At 41.5% G+C, this 26,512-nt stretch overlaps 1 protein-coding gene and 1 long non-coding RNA gene across 3 annotated transcripts in view; one reads left to right on the plus strand and one right to left on the minus strand.

Moving 5' to 3' along the window:
* The first annotated feature begins 1,189 nt into the window (after positions 1-1,189).
* LOC106506374 (uncharacterized) lies at positions 1,190-11,287 on the plus strand. The gene is made up of 5 exons (XR_001301636.3): positions 1,190-1,574; positions 2,070-2,319; positions 4,237-4,338; positions 4,823-5,066; positions 7,229-11,287. It is a non-coding gene; the product is annotated as an uncharacterized LOC106506374 (long non-coding RNA).
* FARSB (phenylalanyl-tRNA synthetase subunit beta) overlaps positions 7,407-26,512 on the minus strand; it is an 80,530-nt gene continuing 61,424 nt past the window's right edge. For both annotated transcript variants that reach the window (XM_021074820.2, XM_021074819.2), the window contains one exon: positions 7,407-7,688. In XM_021074820.2, the coding sequence (XP_020930479.2) occupies positions 7,537-7,688 (152 nt within the window). In that variant the 3' untranslated portion in view covers positions 7,407-7,536. The remainder of the gene's footprint in view (positions 7,689-26,512) is intronic.

Raw genomic sequence — 26,512 nt, forward strand, 5'->3', positions numbered from 1 at the left:
GAATGCTAGTATTAGTACTTTTATCAGTGTTTCTTCTTTATTTCAGACAGCAGTTTTTTCATCAATAGAAATTTAAAATATGCATCTTCCATGTCTCATTTAGTCTTTCCTCTGGCTTCTTAAACATAGTTACAAGAATATCCTTGTTTCTTATTTTATCAGCTAGGTCATTTTTCAGTCCATTTCCCCCCTTTTTTTTGTTTGTTTGTTTGTTTGTTTGTTTTTGTCTTTTGTCCTTTTAGGGCCGCACCCACAACAGGTTCCCAGGCGAGGGGTCCAATTGGAACTTCAGCTGCCAGCCTCCACCACTGCTACAGCAACACCAGATCCGAGCCATGTCTGTGACCTACACCACAGCTCACGACAACGCTGGATCCTTAACCCACTGAGTGAGGCCAGGGATTGAACCCCCAACCTCATGGTTCCTAGTCGGATTCGTTTCTGCTGTGCCATGATGGAAACTCCCATTTCCCCCCTTCTTATTGGTTGTATTTGCCAGCTTCGTTGCTTGTTTCATGATTTTTTTTTTTTTTTTTGGATATCAGTTACTGTGTGGTTCCCATTGTTAAGTGCTGGGTATTTATATTACTATATTCATTCTTAAGCTTTTATGCCTTGAAAATAGTCTGATTCTTCTGGGTCTGGTTTTTAAGCTTTATTATGTGGGACTAGAGTAACGTTTATTCTAGAGTTGGTCTCCCCACTACTGAGGCACAGCCCTTCTGGGCACTCTCCCCATCGCCCCACACTTTCTGAGGTTTCCTAGCTCTGACCTGCCTCTGTGGGCTCCTCGGACTGTACCCTCACTTCTTCTGGATGGTTGGAGGGGGTTTTCTCTGTAACAGGGTGGTTCACTCACATGATCACACCATTCAGTGCTCAGCAGAAGACTCAAGCTGGGGCCTCTGCAAATCTCCTGCACCTCTTTCCTCTTCTCGGCCAATCCTCACCTCCTCGGACTCCCAGCTCCATCTCCTCAGCTCCTGGAGACCTCTGACCTCCACTTGGCTTCACACCCCTGTACCACAGCCTGGACTCTCCCCAGGCCATAAGCCAGACAACCCCAGGGCCCACCTTGTATGTTTCTTGCTCTTGGGGATCACCAACCCTCATTGCCTGATGTCCAATTTTTTTTGAATTTTTTTTTTCTTTTTATGGCTGAATCCTGTGACCTGTGCCTACACCACAGCCGCGCCAACACCAGATCTGAGCTGAATCGGCAAACTAGGCCACAGCTCACCACAGCTGGGGATCCTTAACCCCTGATGGAGGCCAGGGATCAAACCCACATCCTCACAGACGTTATGTCAGGGTCTTAACAGCTGAGCCACAACAGGAACTCCTGATGTTCAAAGCCTTGCAAATTATTGTTTCACAGACTCCATCTGGATTTGTCAATGGGATAAGCAAAGGATAAAAGTGTTTCCTAGGAAGAAAGGAAACACTTTGTATGGAACAGCCGGAAGGCGAGGGGCTGAGTACCTTGAAGATGGGAGAGGTGGTCAGATGCAGCTGATCCGTGACTGTTTCCGTTTGCGGCAGGACGAACCCCGCCCTGGGCCTTCCCGCAGTAGGTGTGGTACCTCAACAACCTCTCCCCTCTGCGGCATGGTTGGTGTAGGGGGGGGTGCCTGTCTGCCTGGCTAATCTTGCTTCTTGGGCCATAGGCTCACCATGAGTGCCCCTTGTCTAAAGGTTCTGCCCAACACTCACAGCTGAGAGACTGCTAAGGCACCCCGCCCATCTCTGAGGGGCCTTCCATCCTGTGTAGACGTCTACACAGGTCTGCCTCCCTTACAACGGGTGTCTTGCTGGCCCAAGATGGGGATGGGGGAAATGGAGGGAATGTCTTTTTACCAGGTTTGGTATCAAGCAGGCACACCTCCTCAACAACCTCACTTTTCTGTCCTAAAGGACAGATTTGTTTCCCACGGCTGGCAAGTCCTGTAATCCAAATGCCAGTTCTCTCTTGCCGGCCTCCTAACAGGGGTTGGTGTGGATGGGGGGGGCATATTTTCAAACCGTGTTCTAACACAGAACCATGTCATGGTCCTGATTTCCTTCAATAGGAGACGCTCAGGGCCAAACCCATAGAGTGAAACCCCTGAGCAGATAACTCGAGGATCTTCTTTCCACCCTGCATGGGTCGCACGGAGGAGAAAAAACATAGACCTAAATCGATTAAACCCTTTGCTGGAGCTATTTGCTCAACCCACAGTCTACCTACAATGTTCGCTGTCATTCTTTCTGTTTACTACCAAGTCGAAGGAAAGCAGGAAACCTGAAAACAAAGCAGGTAGTGGAAACGAAATCCCACAGGTGAGCTGCTGCCCTGAATTTCATTCTGTATGGCAGCCTAGACTGTAAAAAAAATAGTGATTTACATAATATTATTGAAGTTCCTTATCATCCGTCACAACTTGGAAGATATCAGATGTGTCAAATACTTTCGTTGTTTAGAGCAGTTATTTTACTGAAAGTGGTTGTGTCACTTTAAGGCCATCTGTCTGCTTTGGGATAAACTAGACAAAAGAGCCCAGTCAGTACTTGGGCAACATGGCCAGTGATGTTTGTAAGAAACACCAAGCACAGACAGAGGCTGATACTGAGACCCAAGATTGTGTCTGATGAGTCCATCACTGCTGAGGGCAGGAGCAGCAGTTGGCTGGCTGGGTCCTAGTTAGGCTACTCCTCTATGAAAGGTAAGAGTAAAATTTAACATCACCTGCGTCTAGAAATCTAACCACCTGGGATAATATACTGCTCAAGAACAAGTCGCATCTAAGAAAGAGCGAAGATATTCCAATGTGGCATTCAAATATCTAATGCCAAATGCGGATGGTTAGTCTTACATCCATTAAGAATAGATTTTTTTTTTTCTTTATAGGGCCACACTTTTGGTATACAGAAGTTCCCAGGCTAGGGGTCGAATTGGAGCTACAGCTAGCTGCCAGACACCACAGCCACAGCACTGGAGAATCTGAGCCACATCTACAAACTACACCACAGCTCAGGACAGTGCCAGATCCCCGACCGCCTGAGCGAGGCCAGGGATCGAACCCACATCCTCATGGATACTGGTCCGATTTGTTTCCTCTGGGCTACAACAGGAACTCCAAGAATGGATTTTCATTAGTCCCTAAGCCAGTGCTGTTTTAGTGGGAGGCATGTTAAAGTCCACTGGAGCACTGTTTGTAGAGTTGGCAACAGAAAGTCCATCAACGAGGACTAGTTGAACAACTTATGGACAGCAATAAAATAGAATGTTGCATCATTACAAGAATGAGGTAGGTGGAGTTCCCGTTGTGGCACAGCACAAACAAATCCAACTAGTATCTATGAGGATGTGGGTTCGATCCTTGGCTTCGCTCAGTGGGTTGGGGATCCAGTGGTGTTGCCATGAGCTGTGGTGTAGGTGGTAGACACGGCTCGGATCTGGCTGTGGCGTAAGCCTGCAGCTATAGCTCTGATCCAACCCCTAGCCTGGGAACTTCCATATGCCAAAGGTGTGGTCCTAAAAAGCAAAATAATAATAATAATAAGGTAGGTCTGAGTACTGACCTGGAAAAACGGGACACGCTAAGTGAAATGTCATGGGATATATTACGGAAAATAGAAACCAAAATCTGTTGCAAACTAGTAAGTAGAGCATGACCCCAAAACGGTGAGCATGTGTGTGGGTCTGACTGTCCAAACCAAGGAAAATGTCAGAAACAACATAAGCGAAATTGCTAACAATGGTTACTTTTGAGGATTGGGAGAGGAAGGGTAGATTGGCTTGGGATGGTCGGTCTTTGTACGATTTTATAAAATTGTGAAGCATTTTAACTTCTTATGTTCTTTAGTATTTTATATATAAAAATACAAAACTTGCAAAAACAAACACTTCAGCATGGGGGTAAGCAGGCAACTGACACAAAACACTGAGGGACCGATGGGCTCATCACTCTTACTGGGCATCACAGACCCACTCCTTAGCCATGTGACTTCTGGGCACATGATTAATCTCTCTGAATGCCAACAGTTCTCATCCTATAAATCAGGGAGAATTTCTATTCTAATTCCCACAATTGTTAAAAAAAATTTTATGTTGAGAGAAAAATCACACATGAAAATACTTTATAAACTGAAGAGTAGTGCCAGAATGTCAGGCTGTAGAAGTTATCTGTAAGCTAGAACAAGAGTCAATCTAATTTCCCAGTTTTTACTAATCAGGTGTTGTCTTCTCCACTATAGGCTCTCTGGCAGTGTGCACAGACTGCTCTGGCTCCAGTTCCAATGCCTCTGAGGACAAGTGTCAGATGGTCCAGCTGTGGAGCCTAGATTCATTAGCGGAAGGTTTGTTTCACCTTCCCAGGTACCCAGTACTGGTTTTCCTCCTACCGTCTCCTGCTTTAGCGGGCAGCAACTCCCTGTGCGGATGGAGTTGATCTTTCCCCTTCCATGGTGGGAGAGACAATTAGATATCAGTGGGTTTTTCATAAGTTGTCTCTGACCATCCAAAAATTATGCTGCTAACAGAACAAATGGCTCCGCCCACTTCAACCACGGCTATCATGATCCACAAACCATGATTTCAACCACAGAGAACCTGAAACTGGAGCAAAATGTCTCACTAATGGTAGTGGACCCATAAGCCATCATGAGCAGACATGCTAATTCTAAAAGTCATGCTTTATACTATACGTATTTCTGATGTTCTGTAAAATTATTAGAATACAACATATTGCATTAATTTTTCTCTCTCAGCTCTACTGGTATTATATACATCTTAACTACTACCATATATATATTTTTTTCTTTCTTTTTTGTATTTTTTTAGGGCCACACCCAAGGCATAAAGAAATTTCCAGGATAGCAGTCCAATCAGAGCTGCAGCTGCCAGCCTACACAACCATAGCAATGCCAGATCCGAGCCACATCTGCAACCTACACCGCAGCTCACAGCAATGCTGGATCCTTAACCCACTGGACAAGGCCAGGGATCAAAAACACATCCTCATGGATACTAGTTGACTTCTTTACTGCTGAGCCACAACAGGAACACCACTACTACCCTAATTAAGGTATAGAATATTTCCATCACCCCAAAGAGTTTCTTCTTAACTCTCTGCAGTCAATTTCTCTTCCACAGGTTCCCACTAGTCAATCTGCCTTTGACTTTTCTAGCACTTCATATAAATGGGATCATAGGTAGCCTTACGTCTGCTTTTTTTCACTTAGGGTAGTGCTTTGAGATTCATTCATGTTTTGAGTAATTCATTCCTTTTGAGGGGAGGCTAAGAAGCAGTCCATTGGCTATAATTTGCTCTATCAAACTAGATATACTCTAACCATCTCTCTTTTTTTTTTTTTTGTCTTTTTGCCATTTCTTGGGCTGCTCTCGCGGCATATGGAGGTTCCCAGGCTAGGGGTCGAATTGGAGCTGTAGCCTCCAGCCTACGCCAGAGCCATAGCAACACGGGATCCGAGCCGTGTCTGCAACCTACACCACAGCTCACGGCAACGCCGGAGCCTCGACCCACTGAGCAAGGCCAGGGATCGAACCCGCAACCTCATGGTTCCTAGTTGGATTCGTTAACCACTGAGCCACGACGGGAACTCCTCTAACCATCTCTTTAAGTGAAATTTGCATAAATGTCTTTGTATGGCTCCATGAATAAACCTAGAAGAATAATAGCTGGGTGGCAGACGTATGTCTTGTGATTTATCACACTGCTAAACTATTTTTCAAAGTGGTGAGTTCATTTACTTTCCCACCAGCCTCCCATGAAAGCTCCAGTTGCTCCAGTATCACTAACAGTTGGTGTTGGCAGTCTTTTTAATTTTAGCCATCTTAATTCATAATTTTATTTGCATTTCCTTGGTGACTAATGATATTGAGCATCTTTTCATATGTTCCTTTCTTTTGGAAAATGTCTGTCCCATCTTTTGTGGGCTTGTTTTTGCTTTTTAGGGACATACCTGTGGTATATGGCAATTCCCAGGCTAACGGCTGAATCAGAATTGCAGTTGCTGGCCTACAACACCAGATCTGAGCCACATCTGCAACCTATACCACAGTTGCGGCAATGCTGGATTCTTAACCCACTGAGTGAGGTCAGGGATCAAACCCACATCCTCATGGATACTAGTCAGATTCTTAATCTGCTGAGCCACAATATGAATGTCAATCTTTTGTCCATTTTTTAAAAAATTCTTAGATGGTAAGAAATGTTTATGAACTCTGGATACAAATCTTTGGATGAGCATTATTTTTTATGAACATTATCTCACTGCATTACTGAAATAGAAGGATCAGCTTTAAAACAGGACTGGGCAGGAACAGATGGCAGGTTCACAAATCATACAAAGTTGGACACTGCCGCCCTGATTCAATGTGGTCTCAGCAGTAGGTGCAGCAAAAGCTCTGTAACATAATTCTTCTTAAGATTTTTTAATGGCTACACCCACGGTATATGTAAGTTCTTGGACCAGGGACTGAATCCGAGCCACAGCTGTGACTTTCCCCATAGCTGCAGCAACGGTGGATCCTTTAACCCACTGCACTGGACCAAAAATCCAACCCATACCTCCACAGTGACCTGAGCTGCTGTGGTCAGATTCTTATCTACTGTGCCATAGTGGCAACTTCCAGTTCTACTAGAACTTAGAGCTTTATGTTTTATTATGTTTCATATCATTTCAGTAGTAATGGAGACCTTTTCTCAAACATTAGATCCAGCTTTTTCAATACCTGGTACTTAACTGGAAAATTCTAGATCCAAGTATTAAAGTAAATTAGGAGGTAAGACAAAGCAGACTTGCAGCTTAGCTTCGGAGAAAGAGACCTAAGACCTTCTGATAAAATAGGACAGACTAGTAGCACTATTAAGTACTTAAAACCATGATTTTGTAACACCGAACTCAATAAAATGCATGGCCCAGGGTAAAAATAAGTTTTTACTGCTTCCTAATGATCACAGTGCCCTGAACCGCGTGTCCCTTGTAACTCTTCCAGCGGAACGGAGCTGGCTGTGCCTATGCACCCTCAGACTTTGAATCCTGTGCATTATTTCCTTTCACTTTAAAATGACGTCACAACTACTAGACTATCACCAAATCTTAAAGGTTTTCGAAAAATGCTGTTATATTGTTTCGCAGTGATGAACACGTATCAAATGTAGAAAATAAGAAAAATCCTTAGTTCTATTGCCTGTGTGCTCTAATCAGCTACCTTGTTTCACAGGGAAAAGGACAGGGTCCTGTCCTGCAGGCCTGATGGTGACGGTGACAAGCCTCTCTGGCTTTCGTGGCTCTTGCCCCCTGGCTCTCAGGGACAAGGCAGCCTCACACAGATGCCACATTTGCGTAGCACAAGCACAAGCTGGCCTGGAGCGGGGATGGCGGTACCACACACGGAGCCAGACACTTCTCTGTATTTTATTCAACATGAATGCACAAGCACAAGTGGACGTTCATCTGGGGACGACTGAAAGGGCACTGGGAAGGAGAGAGGGGCCCGAGGGGCGATAACCATACAACAGAGACCCATCTTCACAAGAACGGCTCGATGTTGATTTCCAAGCAGGAGCAGGGCAGGGTCAGCTCGAATTTAGTGATCACATCAGGATGCAGGACCCCCAGCTTCCCAATGCTCTGACCCCGGGCAAAGATCTCAGCGCAGCGGCCAGGGAAGAACGCAGGGCCTGAAAAACAGTGAGAGAAAAGTCAATGTCACTACTGGCCATGAAACGGGAGCTACTTCCTCACACTTTCTGGACTTGCCATTACACCAGGAGATTCATAAGGAAAAGGTTAGGAGCAAATGTGAAAGTCAGGACCCTGTGTTTTTTATCGTAGGAGTCCAGGCAGAATGAAGAAAAGGAGGCTGGGGAGTTCCCATTGTGGCTCAGCAGAAATGACTCCAACTGGCATCAATGAGGATGTGGGTTTGATCCCAGCCCTCCTCCAGTGGGTCAGGGATCCAGCATTGCCATGAGTTTTTGTGGTGTAGGTCACAGATGTGGCTCAGAAACTGTGTTGCTGCGGCTGTGGTGCAGTACAGGAGCTACAGCTCCGATGTGACCCCTCGCTTGGGAACGTCCATATTCCTTGGGTGCGGCCCTAAAAAAGAAAAGAAGAAAAGGAGGCCGAAGGAGCTGAGTCAGGAGAAGACCTGGGACTGCTCTGAAAAGGACAAAGGGAAGATGAAACATAAAACCAACGGCTCTGCCTGGGAAGAACCTGTTTCAAAACAGGTTTTTCCAGAGTAATCCTTGGTGGATAAAAAGTCTACACTGAATTCACGTACTTTTCAAAACATGACTCTCCTCCACCTCATTACTTACAGAAAGACAAGCTGCACTCTCACTGGCAGGCACAGGCCTTGGCCCAGAAAGTGACCCAAATTCCTGCCAGAAAGAGAACTTTCTAAGCCATTTTGGCACATCTACTGTAAACTTGCAGCAAAGGCCAGCCCCAAACAAGTCTGGATTGACTCCGGAATTGCTTAAGACAGGAAGTTCTCTCTTCATTTGGGAGCCAATGCATGGATACCGCTTACTAAGCCAGTACCAGTCCCTGAGGTTTCAGCAGCTAGAAAACAAGCGAGCAGACCAACATGCAGGCCGACTGCGTGTTCACTCAATTACCAGTGCCACAGGAATTCATGGACGCTCCATACTCAGCTGAGGTTAAAGCAAATGCTGATTCGCTCCTCTTACTCACGCCTCTCACCACAGCTCCTGACTGATTCAACCAAATCGTTTACTGGCATGAACTATAAATACCCAGCAGGGCTGGGCCATGAGCCTCCAGCCTGCCATTTCAGAGCGAGTGCATTATTTATGAAAGCGTAAACTGCTGAGTCCCTACTAATGGGTCCAAGGTCAGCATGATAAAGAAACAGAATGGGGGGGTTGCTACTGTCAAGTCAATACCAGCTGTACCAGGGAGACACAGGACAATCACACCTATTTCCCCATCAGCACAGAAGGATGTCTGTTTACATTCCTGAAAAACATTTTTAACTGTCATTCTTAACCTCAAAGCAACCTCGCTGAAATGTAAGGAGGTCTGTTTCTCACATCCCCCCAAACTAAACAATTCCACTTCACTGTTTATTACAGCAAAAATTTCAATGAACTGCATCTGAAGTGCATAATTATTTGGCTATGTGCACTAATCCACACTTGGAGAGAGGAATCAAGCAAAATAATACAGAAACCATGCCACACTGATAATGTAGAGCCTTAGTGAGAGATGAACATTGCTCCATCTGACAGAGATGGCGTGTTTTAATTGTCAGAATAAAAACCTAACTTAAAAGGTAAAACCACCCTGGCTCTCTCCCACCAAATAAATCTTCATGTGACAAGTCTGTAAAAGTTGGCGGTTAAGTAGTGTAACCAAAAATCATAGAGGTGAAAGGGCTGCCCCAAAGTCATTGCCCTGGTACCCCTAAAACAGCATTATATCTGAGTAAACTACACTGTCTGACAAAGACACCAGCCTATTTTTAAAGAGGAGAGGAAGTTTTTAAGACCTTCCCTGATAACCCTGCTATGTTTAAGAATCCTCACTGTACCAGAATCCTTCCTTTTTATCTATCTTCAAACTCCAGTTTGATTGGATACATTTTAACTGAAGCATAAAACTAGACTATTTTAGAATCTAAGCCAGATGTGCTAGTCCTGCCAATGTTAGCAAAATAAAGCCTAAGAGATAAGAACTTCGAATTTTTTCTTCATAAAAGAACTTTTGGAACCAGCAGTTTTTAAGCAAAATTCAGTTACATTCTTCTTCAGTTAGCAAGCATGCTAATGCCAGCTGGACCTCTTTCCAGAAGTTTGTACCAAACTTTAAGTTCACTAACTGGTTAAATGCCTGGTCAAAAAAATAGCTCTATCACTAAATATAATTTTCCCTCTTCCAAAGAAAAAGAACTGAAATTCATATTATGCATTATTTAAAACATATCCGAGTGTGGGGATATTCCAAATGACACAAATAGCAAAAGCTCTCAGCCCAGCCCAGACCCATCCCAGTTGCTACAAGCAGCCTAAACTGCCCTGAGCCAGGTCTTCTGTGCACAGGCACTGCTTCTAGGGGCCGCATCAAAAGGCCTTTCGCCCTCCCGTCCAGTGTTAATCCTACCCACCCACCCCATGAAAAAAGTGAGCCCACTGATGGGATTTCTGCATAAACTCCACTTTGCTGAAAACTGAACATTTTAACCTGTAATGACAACTCCTTGCCATTTTACATTTCCAACAAGGTCTGAAGATTTTCTGATTGATGCCTCTGTTAAATCAGAACAGGGCCGAAGGTCTCATTGGACACAAATCGAGCATCACACAAAAGTGCCTTCAAAGCTTTACAAAAGGGTACAGAGAGAACCCATACCTCTTGACTGATGTTGTATGTGAACTAGAAATATTGAAAGAAAAGTTTAAATTACTGGAATATAAGCATCTCTTAGTGCTTTTTAAAAATCTTTATGGTTCAAATCAAACTTTGCAGGCAGAAATGAATGGCTTCAAAGGGCAGACGAGAGAGGATGGCTTCACTAACAAAGAAAGGGAACTTCCACACTCCACCAAGGCCGCAATTATGCCCGAGTTCAAAGATGAGAGCACCTCCTCCAGCAGCGGGAGGGGGCTCCGTGCAGCCCTCCATCACAGCGCTCTAGCTGGGACCCAGGCGACCCGGGTCAGTCTTTCCAGAAGTGAGAGTCACACCTGAAAGGAACCTAAAGACAGGTCGAGGCTTATGGAAATATCAGACCCGGATGGGAGCCAGAGGCTACTTTTATCTCATCGGCAAACAAAACAAAAATATTTCTGGAGAAAAGAGCAGTCTGCTGGGTCGAGTCAGAAAGCTGCCAATTCAAGGGAAAGAGTGTTGCCTTGTGAATAGGAATTCTAAAATTCAAATTCTACGAAGTACCTTCTTTTTCTTTTAATCACGTATTTAAACCCAGACAGAGTTCCTGGCTTACTGTGGTATCAAGGTGCATGAATACTAAAATTTTCAACCTGTGCCCAAAATACTGCCCCGGAAAGAGCCTCGCAGCCCACTTTTCCACGAAGTTCCCTACACCCATTGAACCGTCAGCTTTGCTGGTCTGCATCACAGCAGAATGGCTTCCAACGGAAAACAGATTTGGGGAAAATAGTGTTCTCTGTTGAAATACATGTGGAAACTCAGACAAAAGAAACATCAGCTAAGCACAAACAAGAATTTAATTTCCAGAACTTAGTGGGGTGTAAGTAAGTCCCTTAATTAAAGCTTTTGTAGCATCTCCTCAAGGTCTATAATTGTCTCTCTGTGCTCAAACGGCAGGACCACTTGGAGGACCTGGGGGGCAATTCTTGGGCCAGTAATCCAGCACAGCACCCAGTCTTTAGCACATTTTCTGGCTAATTGACCTTCAAAGAGTTTGTGAGCTCCCTCTCCTGCTCGTTGCCAAACACCTTTCACAGTTTCTTTTTGCTCCCATCCTTCTCCTGGAGTAATACCATGGGCCTAAAGTTTGGATAAGCTGTACACATAGAGTCATTCCTATAACGTGAAGCATCGGAAGTAGAAGCTTAAGGCGGTAACTGAGCAGACCCCTAACCTAGAAGCTCTGCGGTGTTATTAAGCATGAGGCTCTTAATTCCTTAATCTTTAAACCCCCTGCCATGGGCTGTCTGCAGCTAATTCATTCTGGTTCTGTATTTAACGCATCTCTGAAAATCATCTGCTCCACAAGACGACTTTTTCCTTTCTTCACGTTCATTATACAATGCTTTGGGTTTGAACCCACATATTGAAACTGCCTGCAGTCAGCTGTGACTCAAATTTTCCACAATTAAGAGAACAAAATTAAAAGGAGCGTGGGGAACACTGGAAAAGGAATGTCTGTATATCACATATATTATAGTGGATAATAGAAGCTATCACTACAAGCTTCTATTAACCCGCCCTAGGAAATCACACAAAGGAAAAAAAAAAAAAATTAAAAAAACACAATATTTCCTTCTGGAGTGAAACTGACAGAGTAGGTGACAGGAAAAGAGCAGAGTGGGGCTGAGACCATAATCTAAGATGCCGGATTTCTTCTGTTTCCCACCACTTTCTGACAATGTAGTAGCCATAACTAACTAGGCTGCCAGCACATTAACTTCATTTTCCTTTTCTAAATAATAACAATTTAAGGTTTTCCCCTTAAATTGAGACAAAATATGGGGTTAAAAAAAAGCTGACCATATACTTATAACATGTGAGCAAAGTTTCATTCCTAAGGGGTTTTGTTCTCAAAGTTTTAGAACAAACTAAACAGGAGTTTTTTGAGGAGCACCTCAAAGGAATGAGAGAGCACCCAAGAGGCAAAAAGGCACAAGGCAGGTAAAATGTTAACTTATGAAGAGTTTAGGGTTACGAAAAGGAAAAATTGGTATAAACTACCAAGATATAAACACACACCTTTTTTCAGATCTACAGGCTGGAAGAAAAGTCCTCTGCAAAGATCATTTAATTTGTAAGTGGAGACTGAATAATTTCCAACTGGTAATATAAAACACCGCTCCCCCCCCCCCACATGTACACAAGTCTTCACCTTACATCTGAAGTGAAATATTTATGGTACCTAAAGTCTTTAAAGAGAGGGGATCTAATCCCTTGAGTTTAATGGCTATCTTTCATCCCTTTCTGAAGATCAAAAGAAAGAAAAACCCCTTACACAACTTTACAGTGCTAATCCCAACACACCTGCAGACATCATTAACTCTTAAAGTGAAGGCAACTGGTTGGGAAAGGAGTGCCGGGCCCACTTACCCCACAGCACAGATGAGGAGAGGGGGCCTGTGCTCACAGCGACATTCTATCAAGATGGCATAGCAACTTTACTCTTAAAAAGGAATCAGGGGAGTTCCCATCATGGCTCAGTGGTTAACGAATCCGACTAGGAACCATGAGTTTGCAGGTTCAATCCCTGGCCTTGCTCAGTGGGTTAAAGATCTGGCGTCGCCGTGAGCTGTGGTGTAGCTCACAGAGGTGGCTTGGATCCTGTGTTGTGGCTCTGGTGAAGGCCGGCAGCTACAGCTCTGATTAGACCCCTAGCTTGGGAACCTCCATATGCCACAGGTGCAGCCCTAGAAAAGCCAAAAAAAAAAAAAAAAGGAATGAGCAAAGCCCAAACTACTTAGCTCCTAACTGGTGGAGAAATGTCTTCCACAAAGAACTTTTTTAATAGATCACTATAATCGCCTTATGACTAGATATTTACAATCATGACTCCAAAATTTCCCAGTGTCACTTTGTATAGGGAAGTTTATGATTTGTTTCCATGGCTAGCACTTTGTGACCTTTGTTAAGATCTTTTATGCATTATTGTTTAATTATAACTGACAACACTACATTAGCTCCACGTACACAATGTAGTGATTTGATATTTCTAGACATCGCAAAAGGATCACTATTCTAAAGATCTACTTTGAAGTGTAATCTTCACTATGTGTCTCATATACACATACTCATATTTCAAAACCTGAAAATGGTCAGAAGGTTAGGAGATCTTAAATGTGACATATCTAATTGTAACTTTAAATCCATCTCAAACTAATTTGTGTAAAACCAAAGGACTTTTTCACTCTAGGTTAAAAAGTGACTTCACTAATCTATTGGTTTGTTTTGAAAACTTTATTCCAAAATAATGCTATCATTTTATATCTGACACTTAAGTCATTTTCCCCAAAATGTTCACATTTCTTTTTTTTTTTTTCTTGTCTTTTGTCTTTTTGTTGTTGTTGTTGCTATTTCTTGGGCCACTCCCGCGGCATATGGAGGTTCCCAGGCTAGGGGTCAAATCGGAGCTGTAGCCACTGGCCTACACCAGAGCCACAGCAACGCGGGATCCGAGCCGCGTCTGCAACCTACACCACAGCTCACAGCAACGCCGGATCGTTAACCCACTGAGCAAGGGCAGGGACCAAACCCGCAACCTCATGGTTCCTAGTCGGATTCGTTAACCACTGCGCCACGATGGGAACTCCTCACATTTCTTAAATGTTCATAGGATATAGAATAACAACTTTAAAAACAAAAGGCATGGCTCATCCCACCTTCCTGGGTCAAAGAAATGGTTCCTTCCTAGTCTTTCACCTGATAAGAACCTTTAAGGACAATTTCTCCAACCAAATATGAACAACTTACCATTTTCTCCATAGCAGTGAAACAATAAAAACATCAATAATAGAGAGGCTATTCCAGGGCTAATTAAGGAAAAAATGGAAATGCTGAGTATATACAATCTACAACTTCAGAACTAGTTAACTTGTTCAACTGAGACCTTTGGCCAACATGAAATAAACACAACTTCGAATGTGTAATTATAAATGTGCCATAGCTTCAGAATTAAATTTCAGCTGACAAGTGGGGCATGTAGAAGAAAAGAGGATAATGAGATTGTGCAAACAAAATACTCTGTTTTCTATTCATCACTTCCATCCCCAGGAAAGGCAATGACTTGGTCCCAGTGCTGTCCTGGCCAAGCCCCTGAGGACGGGCAAGTTACAGATGGGAAAGTGAAGCACAAGGGGATTAGGGACCTTGCCCAAGGCAAGCAATCATAAAGGCCAGAGAGTGAGCCAAAGTGGGGACAGGGAACGGTCACTGAAACGGCATCTCTGTGCGGCCTCGAGGCACAGAAGGCCTAGAGAATAGTGTTTTGAGACTTTTGGTCAAGCTGTCCATTTCATGTTTGCAAACTACTTCTAGTTTAAATAACAAAATTTAAAAAACAAAAGACTGACAACCTCTGACCTTAGGACATAACCAGGTATGCTCTGCAATATTATTAACACAACATAATATAGACAAAACCTAGAACTTTTCAGGGAAGAGAGAACTACATTTAAAAAAATGCCATATAACACAGGTATCCTTAAAGAGTAAGTTCCAGATTCCTGAAACAAGGCTGGAATAATTTGAGCAGATAAACAAGCACCACAGGAACAACATCTAAAAAAGCAAGGAAAAAGAGTTGCTATGTCAGAGCCTGAAGCAGGGACTGCTTCTGAAGTATTTAAACTCGTGCGGAATCTTAAAACCAGAAATGACTTTGGCGGCAATTCTAACCATGCCTATATTTTGGATATGAGAAATGGATACTGAAAAGGTTAAGAAAACCACACAGCCAGGTAATAGTAAGTTGAGATAAGAAGCCAGGTCCTTCTTGAACCCTCATCTGCAACTCTTGCATCCAGTGCTGATTTTCTGAAGGCCAGACCCTTCTACCCCGAGGATACCCTGGGGAGTGATCACCCATTCCAAAATGCTCTCCCAAATTCTTACATCTGCCTCTCCTAACAGCTGTGTGGTACAGACAGGACAGATATTATCAATTCCATCTTACAGATAAAGAAACTGGTACAGAGAGATAACATCCTAAATCACAGGGGCTAAAGCGACACAATGGCCTGACCCAAAACATAGAGCTACTGTTACAATACCACAGCCGACCATGGCTCCTGGGATTCAAAAAAAAAGGATTCTTCCCCATCATTTTTTTGAGTCTGTACTATCTTAACATCTACTTTTTTTCTGTCTTTTTAGGGCCGAACCCACAGCATGTGGAGGTTCCCAGGCTAGGGGTCTAATCAGAGCTATAGCCACCAGCCTATGCCACAGCCACAGCCACGCCAGATCCAAGCGGCATCTGCAACCTCCACCACAGCTCACGGCAATGCCGGATCTCTAACCCACTGAGCGAGGCCAGGGATCGAACCCACAACCTCATGGTTCCTAGTCAGATTTGTTTCCACTGCGCCACGATGGGAACTCCAACATCTACTTTTTAAAAACTTAGTTTATATTCACGAGTTTCTTACATTCCATTATATGTCATAGTTTGCCAAACTGTCTGTATTTTATGTTGGAGTTGTTTCCAATTATCCACTATGATAACAGGGCTCCAGTAACATGTACATTACTTTCTGTTCTTTCTTGGTCTCTTCCTTTTGCCAAAGCAAGTACCACACAAGTAAAACAATGCATCATTATATAGTCCATTACATAACGAAATGTTAAACAATGGACTTCAAGCAATGGGAGTACCAACAAACAATAAACTTTATAAGATTATACTGATCTCATTTTGTACAACACTGATTTTTAAAAATTTTTCCTAAGTTCCCTGGCGGCTGAGCATGTTAAGTATCTAGTATTGAAGTTCCCGTCATGGCTCAGTGGTAACAACCCCAACTAGTATCCATGAGGACACAGGATCAAGCCCTGGCCTCTCTCAGTGGGTTAAGGATCCAGCATTGCTGTGAGCTGTGATGTAGGTTGCAGACATGGCTCGGATCTAGGCGTTGCTGTGGCTCTGGTGTAGGCTGGCAGCTGCAACTCCAATTCAACCACTAGCCTGAGAACCTCTATATGCCGAGGGTGTGGCCCTAAAAAAAAAAAAGAAAAAGAAAAAAAAAAGACCCCCCAAAAAAAGAAAAAGAAAAAGAATCTAATGTTGTCACTGCTTTGGTGTAGTTTCAACCCTTGGCTCAGGAACTTCCACATGCCACAGGTGTGGCCAAAAAATAAAATAAAAATTTCCCTCACATAGTGCCAACTATTTACTACTTTTTCAGTTCCACTAGTGGAAGAAAAATGCCTCAAAGCAGCCCAAGAAAATTCCAAGAGGAGATCTTCATTCAGAGAATGCAATTCACAAACAAGCTAGGAGCCGTTAGGGATTAAGAGAATGAGCAGAAACCTTTCTCTTGTGGAAGGTGAGTGCCAAAGTATAGTGGCTGCAATAACAACACTGAGAAAATATTTAACAGCTACTGATGAATATGAGACACATCAAAACAGGTCTCACAGTACAGACAACAGGAAGTTCTGAAGACACTGAGAGCAAGGTATGTGATCTGATATTTGTGCTCAATTGTTTGTTCTTTATGGGCTTTAACATCACTCAGAAGAACTAAAAAGCACTGTAATTACAGTCACATAGTTTACTGCTTGAAGAAAGGCAGGTAAATCATTACTGCCTATGTGTTAATATATTGGGTCACATTGCTGTTTCCCATGTTTCATCTTTCATCTCTCCCAAAATACGCTTTTTTCACATAAGGAAATGTGTGTGGGGCCGTCAACTGGATGCGGTTTCAAAAGGGGGGTAGGTTTTTCTATTTCAATGAATTTTGAATCCTTTTTTGCTAATACCTAAAATCTTTACAAAGGGACATTTTTCTCCTTTCATAATGAGAAGACTAAAAATTAAAGCATCTCTTAAGCTCACACTGATGGGTATCAACTGAAAATGAAAGTCATTCCTTTCCTGAAGATACAAAAATATTTAAAGGGACAGAAGGGGAACAGTGCGAGCCCTGGGTCCTGGAGGGGGAGGAACAGAAGAGGAAACAACTAAGCTACAAGAAGGCTGCACAGGCTGCACAGTGTGGAGAGCTGGGGTTGGAAGATGAGCTGCTAGCCTCGCATTATGGCGTATATGGCCTAGAAAAAGCCTCTCAGGAAGATGACATTCTTGACCCATGACCCACCTGAACCAGCAGATGCTCAGAGGTATTTCCAGGAGGGTGATAGGTTGCTCAAGTCACCCAAGTGACTATTAGCATTTATTTCTCAAGGAGGTCAAGATTAGGTCACAGCTGTTAAACACAAAGGTAAAGCAAAATAATTTTTCAAGGTGAAACCACAACCAGGACCCTAATGAAGTCAGACTGTCTGCCTACCACGTACATAAAAGTATCAGGAATACAGCAGACGAAAACTGTCTCTTCAATAAACGGTGCTGGGAAAACTGGAAAGCTACATGTAAAAGAATGAACTTAGGACACTAACACCATACACAAAAATAAACTTGAAATGGATTAAAGACCTAAATATAAGGCCAGATACAATAAAACTCCTAGAGGAAAACATAGGCAGAACGTTCTTTATAAACCACAGCAACATCTTGTTTGATCCACCTCCAGAATAATGACAATAAAGCCACAAATAAACCAATGGGACCTAATTCAACTCCAAAGCTTTTACACAGCAAAGGAAACCATTAAAAAAAAAAAAAAAAAAAGACAACTCATAGAATGGGAGAATATCTTGGCAAAAGACAAGAGCCTTAATCTCCAAAACTCATGCAACTCAAAAACAAAAACAACCCAATTGAAAAATGGGTAGAAGACTAAATAGACATTTCTCCAAAGATGACGTACAAATGGTCAACAGGCTCATGAAAAAATGTTCATCATTAATTATTAGAGAAATGCACACTGGTCAGAATGGCCATCATTAATAAGCCTACAAACAGCAAATGTAGGAGAGGGTGTGGAGGAAAGGGAACCCTCCTATGCTATTGGTGGGAATGTAAATTGGTACAACCACTATGGAAAACAGTATGGACGTACCTCAGAAAACTAAATAAAGAACTATCATATGATCCACCAATCCCACTCCTGGGCATATATCTGGACAGAACTTTCATTGAGAAAGATACATGCACCCCTATATTCATAGCAGCACTTATTCACAATAGCCAAGACATAGAGACAACCTAAATGTCCACTGACAGATGAATGCATTAAGATGTGGTACATATATACAATGGAATACTACTCAGCCATAAAAAAGCAAACTAATGCCATTTGCAGCATCACAGATAGAACTAGAGATTCTCAAAGAAGTGAAGTAAGCCAGAATGAAAAATACCACATGATATCACTTATTTGTGGAATCTAAAATATGGCATAGGAATTTCCATCATGGAGCAGTGGAATGAATTCGACTAGGAACCATGAGGTTATGGGTTCAATCCCTGGCCTCACTCAGTGGGTTAAGGATCTGGCAGTGCCATGAGCTGTGGTGTAGGTCGCAGATGAGGCTCAGATCTGGTATTGCTGTGGCTGTGGTGTAGGGCGGCAGCTATAGCTCCAATTAGACCTCTAGCCTGGGAACCTCCATACGCCACGGGTAAGGCCCTAAAAATAAAGGCAAAATAAAATAAAATAAAATATGGCATAGATGATCCTATCTACCAAACAGAAACAGATCACAGCCAAAAAAACCTGACTTGTGGTTTCCAGAGGGGTAGCGGGGAGGGAGTGGAATGGAAGGGCAGGTTGGGGTTTTTGGATGCAAACTGTTATATTTGGAATGGATAGGCAATGGGCCCACTGAACACCACAGGGAACCATGTATGATTGGGTCAGTTTGCTGTACAACAGAAAGTGAAGAAATATTGTAAATTAACTATAAATAAGTAAAAGTATCAGGAATGCTTTAAACGAAAGTCAAGCTGTGAGATTGCTGCAATGATAGAAGACTGTCTCTCTCAAGGCAGCATAACAGGGGAGTAGAGAAGAAATGTGCTGGCAGATGAAAAACTCTAGAGAAGACAGTTATCTAATGGATGTTTGATTAAGGGTCTGCATCCCCACTGCCCCAAAGTCCACAGTAAAATATGCATTTCCACTATATTATTTTTTGTCTTTTTAAGGCCATGCCGGCTACACATGGAAGTTCCCAGGCTAGGGGTCTAATTGGAGCTGCAGCTGCCAGCTAGGCTACACCACAGCTACAGCAATATCGGATCTGAGCTACATCTGCGACCCATGCCACAGTTTGCGGCAACGCCAGATCCTTAACCCACTGAGTGAGGCCAGGAATCAAACCCACATCTTCATGGATACTAGCTGTGTTCATTACTACAGAGCCACTATGGGAACAAGTGCATTTCTAATTTTTAAACAAAGCAGACTCTGAATTAATATAGTATTTAAAAAAATTAGTACATTAATTTTTTTTACATTAATTAAAATAAGAAGCATTAATTAATTAAGGCTTCTACAGTCTTGCTTGTTAAGAAGAAAAACTGGGAAAATACTGGTCAAAAAGCAATTTTTAACAAACTTCTAATTCCTTAGGTAAACCATAGATAGTGTGCTACTAATAGTTGGTAAGCTATTAGCTACTAAGCAGTGGGAATTACTAGATCAAACAGTATCTTTGGCTTAATATGTAGGGAGCGACATTGGTTCCATTAAGCAAATCAGAGACCGAAAAATGCTGGAATCCAAAAGGAATTATTCTAACTGGATAAATAATAGAAGCAAAGTTGGAAGGAAAAAAAAAAAAAAAAAAAAAAGCTGGCCCCAAATACATCACTCTAAATACAGCCCATGAATGGAAAACCGGGTCACTAAGTCACCAAGTGCTCTGAGAGAACAATGGACATTAGCATTTGCTCCAGCTCTGGGGACCATTTGATCTTATACAGAGTCCTCTACTTTGATACATAATGTATTCTTGAAACGGCCATTAAAGAGCCAACACAGAAGCAGAACATCAGCTAAAGATTTTATAAAATCCCTAGTCAGGGCATGTTTTCTTTTGGAATCTCTCTGGATCTTATACATACTACACACACACACACACACACACACACACACACACACACACATCATTAAGCCCCACCTCTCGTTACCAGATTTTACTTACAGCTAAAATGGACTTATTTTAATGTTGGCAAGTATTGCTAATGGACTGAGAGGGGCTGGGCTCAGCAAGGAGACCATTGTCCTAACTCTGATGTATACTTGCAAATTCTTAAAATATTTCTCAAAAAAGTATGAACAATAGAGGCTCTTTTCTCTTGAAAAAGATTCTATGGAAAGCTAGATCTTTAAAACTCTGTGGATCTGTGAACTTAGCTCTGATGTGAACCAGTTTTTTATTCCACTTCTCTGCCAGTTTCAAACATCCTCATGTTTCTCCTTGGACCTATTCAATCTGATTAAAGAAGGACTTTTAAAAATTATTTAATCTTTTAAATATATCAAAGATCATAAAATTTTTTGATCTCTTCTATTTCTTCATGGATTTCAAAAAGCATTTACTATAATAAGACAGGCCAACATAAAACTCCTAGAAGAGAACTAGGTAAAACATTCTCTGACATAAATTATACCAGTTTTCTTAGATCAGTTTCCCAAGGCATTAGAAATAAAAGCAAAAATAAATGAGATCTAATCAAACTTATAAGCTTCTGCATAGCAAAGGAAACCATTAAAAAAAAATGCAAAGACAACCTACAAATGGGAAAAAAATATTTGCAAACAATGCAACCAACAAGGGATTCGTTTTCAAAATATGCATGATAGCTCATACAACTAACAAAAAATACAGACAACCAAATGAAAAAATGGGCTGAAGGCCTAAATAGACATTTCTCTAAAGAAGACATACAGATGGTCAACAGGCACATAAAAAGCCATTCAACTAATTATCAGAGAAATACAAATCAAAACTATCATGAGGTATCACCTTACACTAGTCAGAATGGCCATCATTAAAAAGTCCACCAGCAATAAATGCTGGAGAGGATGTCAAAAAAAAAGGGATCCCTCCTACACTGTTGGTGGGAATGTAAATTGGTATAGCCACTATGGAAAAGAGTATGAAGGGTCCTTAAAAATCTAAAAACAGAGTTACCATATGATCCAGAAATCCCACTTCTGGGCATCTATCTAGACAAAACCATAATTTGAAAAAATACAAGTACCCCCAGGTTCACAGTAGCACTATTTACACAAACCAAGACATGGGAGCAAACTAAATGACTGTTAACAAATGAATGGATAAAGTTGACATGGTGTATATATATACATACATATACACACATACATATACATACATACACAATGGAATATTACTCAGCCATAAGAGAGAATGAAAATGCCATTTGCAGCGATAGAGATGGACCGAGAGATTATCATACTAAGTGAAGTCAGAGAAAGACAAAATATATGTTATCACTTACATGTGGAATCGAAAATATGATAAAAATGAACAGGCTCACAGACCCAGAAAAACTTGAGGATGGTTACTAAAGGAGAAAAGGGGACTGGAACAAATTAGGAGTTTGGTGTTAGCAGATATACACTAATACATAAAAAATAGATAACCAATAATAACCTAAGGTATAGCACAGGGAACTATATCTAGTATAATAACCTATAGTGAAAAAGAATATGAAAAGGGATATATATATATATATATATATATAAAACTGACTCACTTTGCTATACACTAGAAACAAACACAACATTGTAAATCAACTATAGTTTGATAAAAAAAATAAATAAAAAGCATTTACCATAAAACAAGGTAAATAAATTTAGGAGACTTAAGACATTTAAGAGACTTACATATAAAAAAATGAAACATTTAAGCACTAGAGAAGCATAGAGAATTCCTCCCTAATCAGAGAGTGGGAGAAAATTTCCTAATTATGACTCAAAATCCAGAAACAAAAAGATTAATAAATTCTACTATATAAAAATTTTAAAATCTACATAAAAAAATCATTAAAGTCAAAAGACAACTAAACATTTAAATAGCTAGCTATATATCACAAGGTGTTATATAATAAGGGTCTAAAAATGAAGAAAAACCTAAAGAAAAAAATAAGCAAGACATATGAACAGGGAGTTCACGGAAGTGGAAATAAAAATGGCCTGTAAATATGAAAATATGTTTACTTTCTCATAGAGGTCCATCTAAAACTACAGGAGATACCATTTCCCACTTGAAAGACTGGCCAAAATCACAAAGTCTGACAAACTAGTCTGTGAACAAGGTGCAATTACCTGCACTGTACTTGCTTTTTTTTAAACAAGCTTGTAACTATTTCAAAATTTTAAAAAATGAACAAAATGGGCTTACTTTATAGGAGTTTCTCCCATTCCATTCTCAAAAAAAAAAAAAAAAAAAAAAAAAAGACTAAAAATTATTGCCCTAGTCCTACACCTTGAAAGAAAATACTAAATATGAAAACTTCAAGGGGAAAAAGACATTCTGCAGATAGGTAAATTCAATAAACTTATTTGCTTAAACACATTTGCTTCAAAAGAAATGAGAGTGGCTATCTTTTTAATTACTCTCAATTACTCCCTTAAGAGCTGATTCTCTTTAAGGCCACTCCAACAGATAAGTTGTTTCCTTCCTTAAAATCATTCCAACCATCCAAATACATGCACACGTGGATTTTTTTTTACCATATCAACAGTACTTCCTAGTATTTTTGGAAATGTGACACCTTATCATTTATTTTGTTATCTTGCCCTGACAAAGTATTAGATGCCATTAAGTGACCAAGTTAATTGTATTGAGGAATTTTAGCAACTTATCAGACAGACTAAAAAAAATCACTGCCATATATATCATTAATGCTGCTTCTAATTACCAAAGAGAACTTAAGAAACATGAGCTAAATCATCTATGTTTCGGCAGATTTTCCCTTTAAGTCAGTGTTAACAAAAAAGAAAATTACTCTTAATGTTCCAGTGTCCAGAGGGGTAAGATGTAGGATGCTGTTAAGAAGTATTTGGGGAGTTCCCGTCGTGGCGCAGTGGTTAACAAATCCGACTAGGAACCATGAGGTTGCGGGTTCCATCCCTGCCCTTGCTCAGTGGGTTAACGATCTGTCGTTGCCGTGAGCTGTGGTGTAGGTCACAGACGCGTCTCGGATCCCGTGTTGCTGTGGCTCTGGCGTAGGCCGGCGGCTAAAGGCTACAGCTCCGATTAGACCCCTAGCCTAGGAATCTCCATATGCCACAGGAGCGGCCCAAGAAATGGCAAAAAGACAAAAAAAAAAAGAAAAAAAAAAAAAAAAAGAAGTACTTTGTGTTTCTGGGCAAGTGGAACTACTCTGAATCTAATTGCTGGTTTATGAGTAGTTGATGGGCATCCATCATTTTCCACACTCACAATGAACCACTCCAGGTGGAAGGATGACCTCATATTACTATAAAACCTTAAGATACTCTTAACCAGGGCACCTAAAAGAAAAGCAAGTGGAAGTAAGCTGTAAAGGGAAGAGTGAGATCTAATCGTTATTACTACAGCATTCATGAATTTCCTAATTCTCTCTCAATAAAGGCAGGTTTCCAACTTCCAACACCACAGCTCATGGCAACGCTGGATCCTTAACCCACTGAGCGAGGCCAGGGATCAAACCTGAATCCTCATGGTTACTAGTCAGATTGTTTCCACTGAGTCACAACGGGAACTCGGTTTCAAACTTTTTTGAAGACAGGATCCTCTGTTCAAATCTTACTTAGAAGTATACATACAAATGTTTTCTTGATTGTTTGCTTATGGGAGTCCAGGAGATATTTAAAAAGCCAGTTCTCTAAAACATATTCTCTGGAAATGGCCAAAGTCTTCATTTTTAGCTAAAAATACAAATTGGAAATAAACACCAATGAGTACTGATAACCTTAAAGGCAAAAAGATACAGGTATGTCCATGAAGCTAATATGCATGAATCTGGCTGGAATAAAACTACTGCATATGTGAATATGAAAGTGGCCATTTAAGCTGTGTTCAAAAGTCAAAAGAGGAGTTTCCGTCATGGAGCAGTGGTTAATGAATCCGACTAGGAAGCATGAGGTTGCAGGTTCGATCCCTGCCCTTGCTCAGTGGGTTGCCGTGAGCTGTGGTGTGGGTTGCAGACGCGACTCAGATCCCAGGTTGCTGTGGCTCTGGCGTAGGCCAGTGGCTACAGCTCCGATTCAACCCCTAGCCTGGGAACCTCCATATGCTGTGGGAGCGGCCCTAGAAAAGGCAAAAGGACAAAAAAAAAAAAAAAAAAAAAAGGCAAAAGATACATTTGAGAGAAAGAGAAAATAAATGAGAATGAATGATTTTACTAAGTGTTAATTTTAAGATAACTTAGAAGTTAGCCTGAAACCTGATTTCAGTTATTTTAGAGCTGGGTAGCAATGTAACTTGTAATACAGTGAAGGAATTCAGGCAGGTAGAAATTAAAATGTAACTTGTAAATTAGGATTGGTTTCATCTTTGAGAAAGAAAATTCCAAATATTAATGGCTTAAACAAGATAGGAGTTTATTTCTTTCATCAAAGCCAGAATAAGTGCTCCAGGGAAACACTGCCTTTATTCTGAGTGGCCAGGTACACAGCAGACGACTCCATTTATCAGCCCTACTTAGGAATGTATTTCATTATGTTTGGGTGGGTAGATATGTTTTTCTATCTACTCATCCATCCTATTAATCCTTCTGGATGAAAGGTGAATAGACTGCTCACAGGGTTGATATTTAGTTTGCCAGAACACATGATTCTTTAGGAATTCAGAAGAAAGTGGTTCTTAAGCAAGATGCTGCAGCACATCAATGTACCAAAATCAGGGCACTAACAATGTATAAAGCTGCTCCTCCCTGAGCAAAGTAAAACTTAAATATGTAAGATCAAAACTGAGTAGTACAAATCACCCAAAAAACCCTCTCAACTTTCAAGACCTGGGCACTTGAAATTGAAAATTGAACATCTTTTGCATCGCTTTGAATTTGGGCCACAGCCTTTCCTGTAGAATAGCGGAAGCCAAGGTCTATTTTGGAAGCAGAAAAAAAAGGAGCACAATGTGGTAAATAACAGTATCTTTCTCTTTTTTTCCCCACTCACTACATAGAGTTAACTGAAATAACTCTAAAACACACATTAAGTCACAGCATTCATTCTCAAGGGGGATGAAAACTGGTTCTTGATAGGAGACGGGGTTTTGAAAAAAAAAATACATATGTATATATTTTGTCTTTTTGCCTTTTTTTGAGCTGCTCCCATGGTATATGGAGGTTCCCAGGCTAGGGGTCGAATAGGAGCTATAGCCACCAGGCTACGCCACAGCCACAGCAACAAGGGATCTGAACTGCGTCTGCAACCTACACCACAGCTCACAGCAACACCGGAACCTTAACCCACTGAGCAAGGCCAGGCACCGAACCTGCAACCTCGTGGTTCCTAGTCAGATTCGTTAACTACTGCGCCACGATGGGAACTCCCTGAAGAAATATATTACAACAGTTTGGAGCCCTCCAAAGCTGAACCATTCTTAACAGTACTCCTTAGTATTCAGTTCATTTCACTGCATGGTCTTGGGTTTCACTAGAGAAGCACTGACAGGAAAAACACAGCAAATGCATGCAAGATTAGTGCTCCAAAACTATGGTGACAGGTGGCTCTGATCCTGTCTGTAATTGCCCTCCATATCAAGGGCTCAACTGCCAAGTCAGTTTAAGAGGTAACTTGCATGTGCAAGGAGCTACCATTGGCTGCCTTGTGGATGCTTTATGTTTAGTCCTAAGAGCTTCCATGAGTGGCCCAGGCTTTTCTAATTCAAATAGTGATTTAACAACATCATTAATTACATCAGGTGCTGGAAAGAAAAAACATCGACTCTGACTACCAGCTAGTTATTCTCTTATCAAGGAAAAGTTAAATTTACTAAAAATTACTTTTTAAGAAATTAATTTTTCAGGCATTCCCACTGCAGCTCAGCGACAACGAACCCAACTAGTATCCATGACGAGGGTCAATCCCTGACCCACGATGCCGTGAGCTGGGGTATAGGTCTCGGACAGGGCTCAGATCTGGCACTGCTGTGGCCGTGGCCAGCATCTACAGCTCTAATTCAACCCCTAGCATGAGAACTTCCAGGTGCCATGGGT

The sequence above is a fragment of the Sus scrofa genome, chromosome 15 (assembly GCF_054392235.1).
Source record: "Sus scrofa isolate SSC_HxYL_T2T_F1_AM1 chromosome 15, Sscrofa_HxYL_maternal_Yorkshire_Landrace_v2.0, whole genome shotgun sequence".
Lineage (NCBI taxonomy): Eukaryota > Metazoa > Chordata > Mammalia > Artiodactyla > Suidae > Sus > Sus scrofa.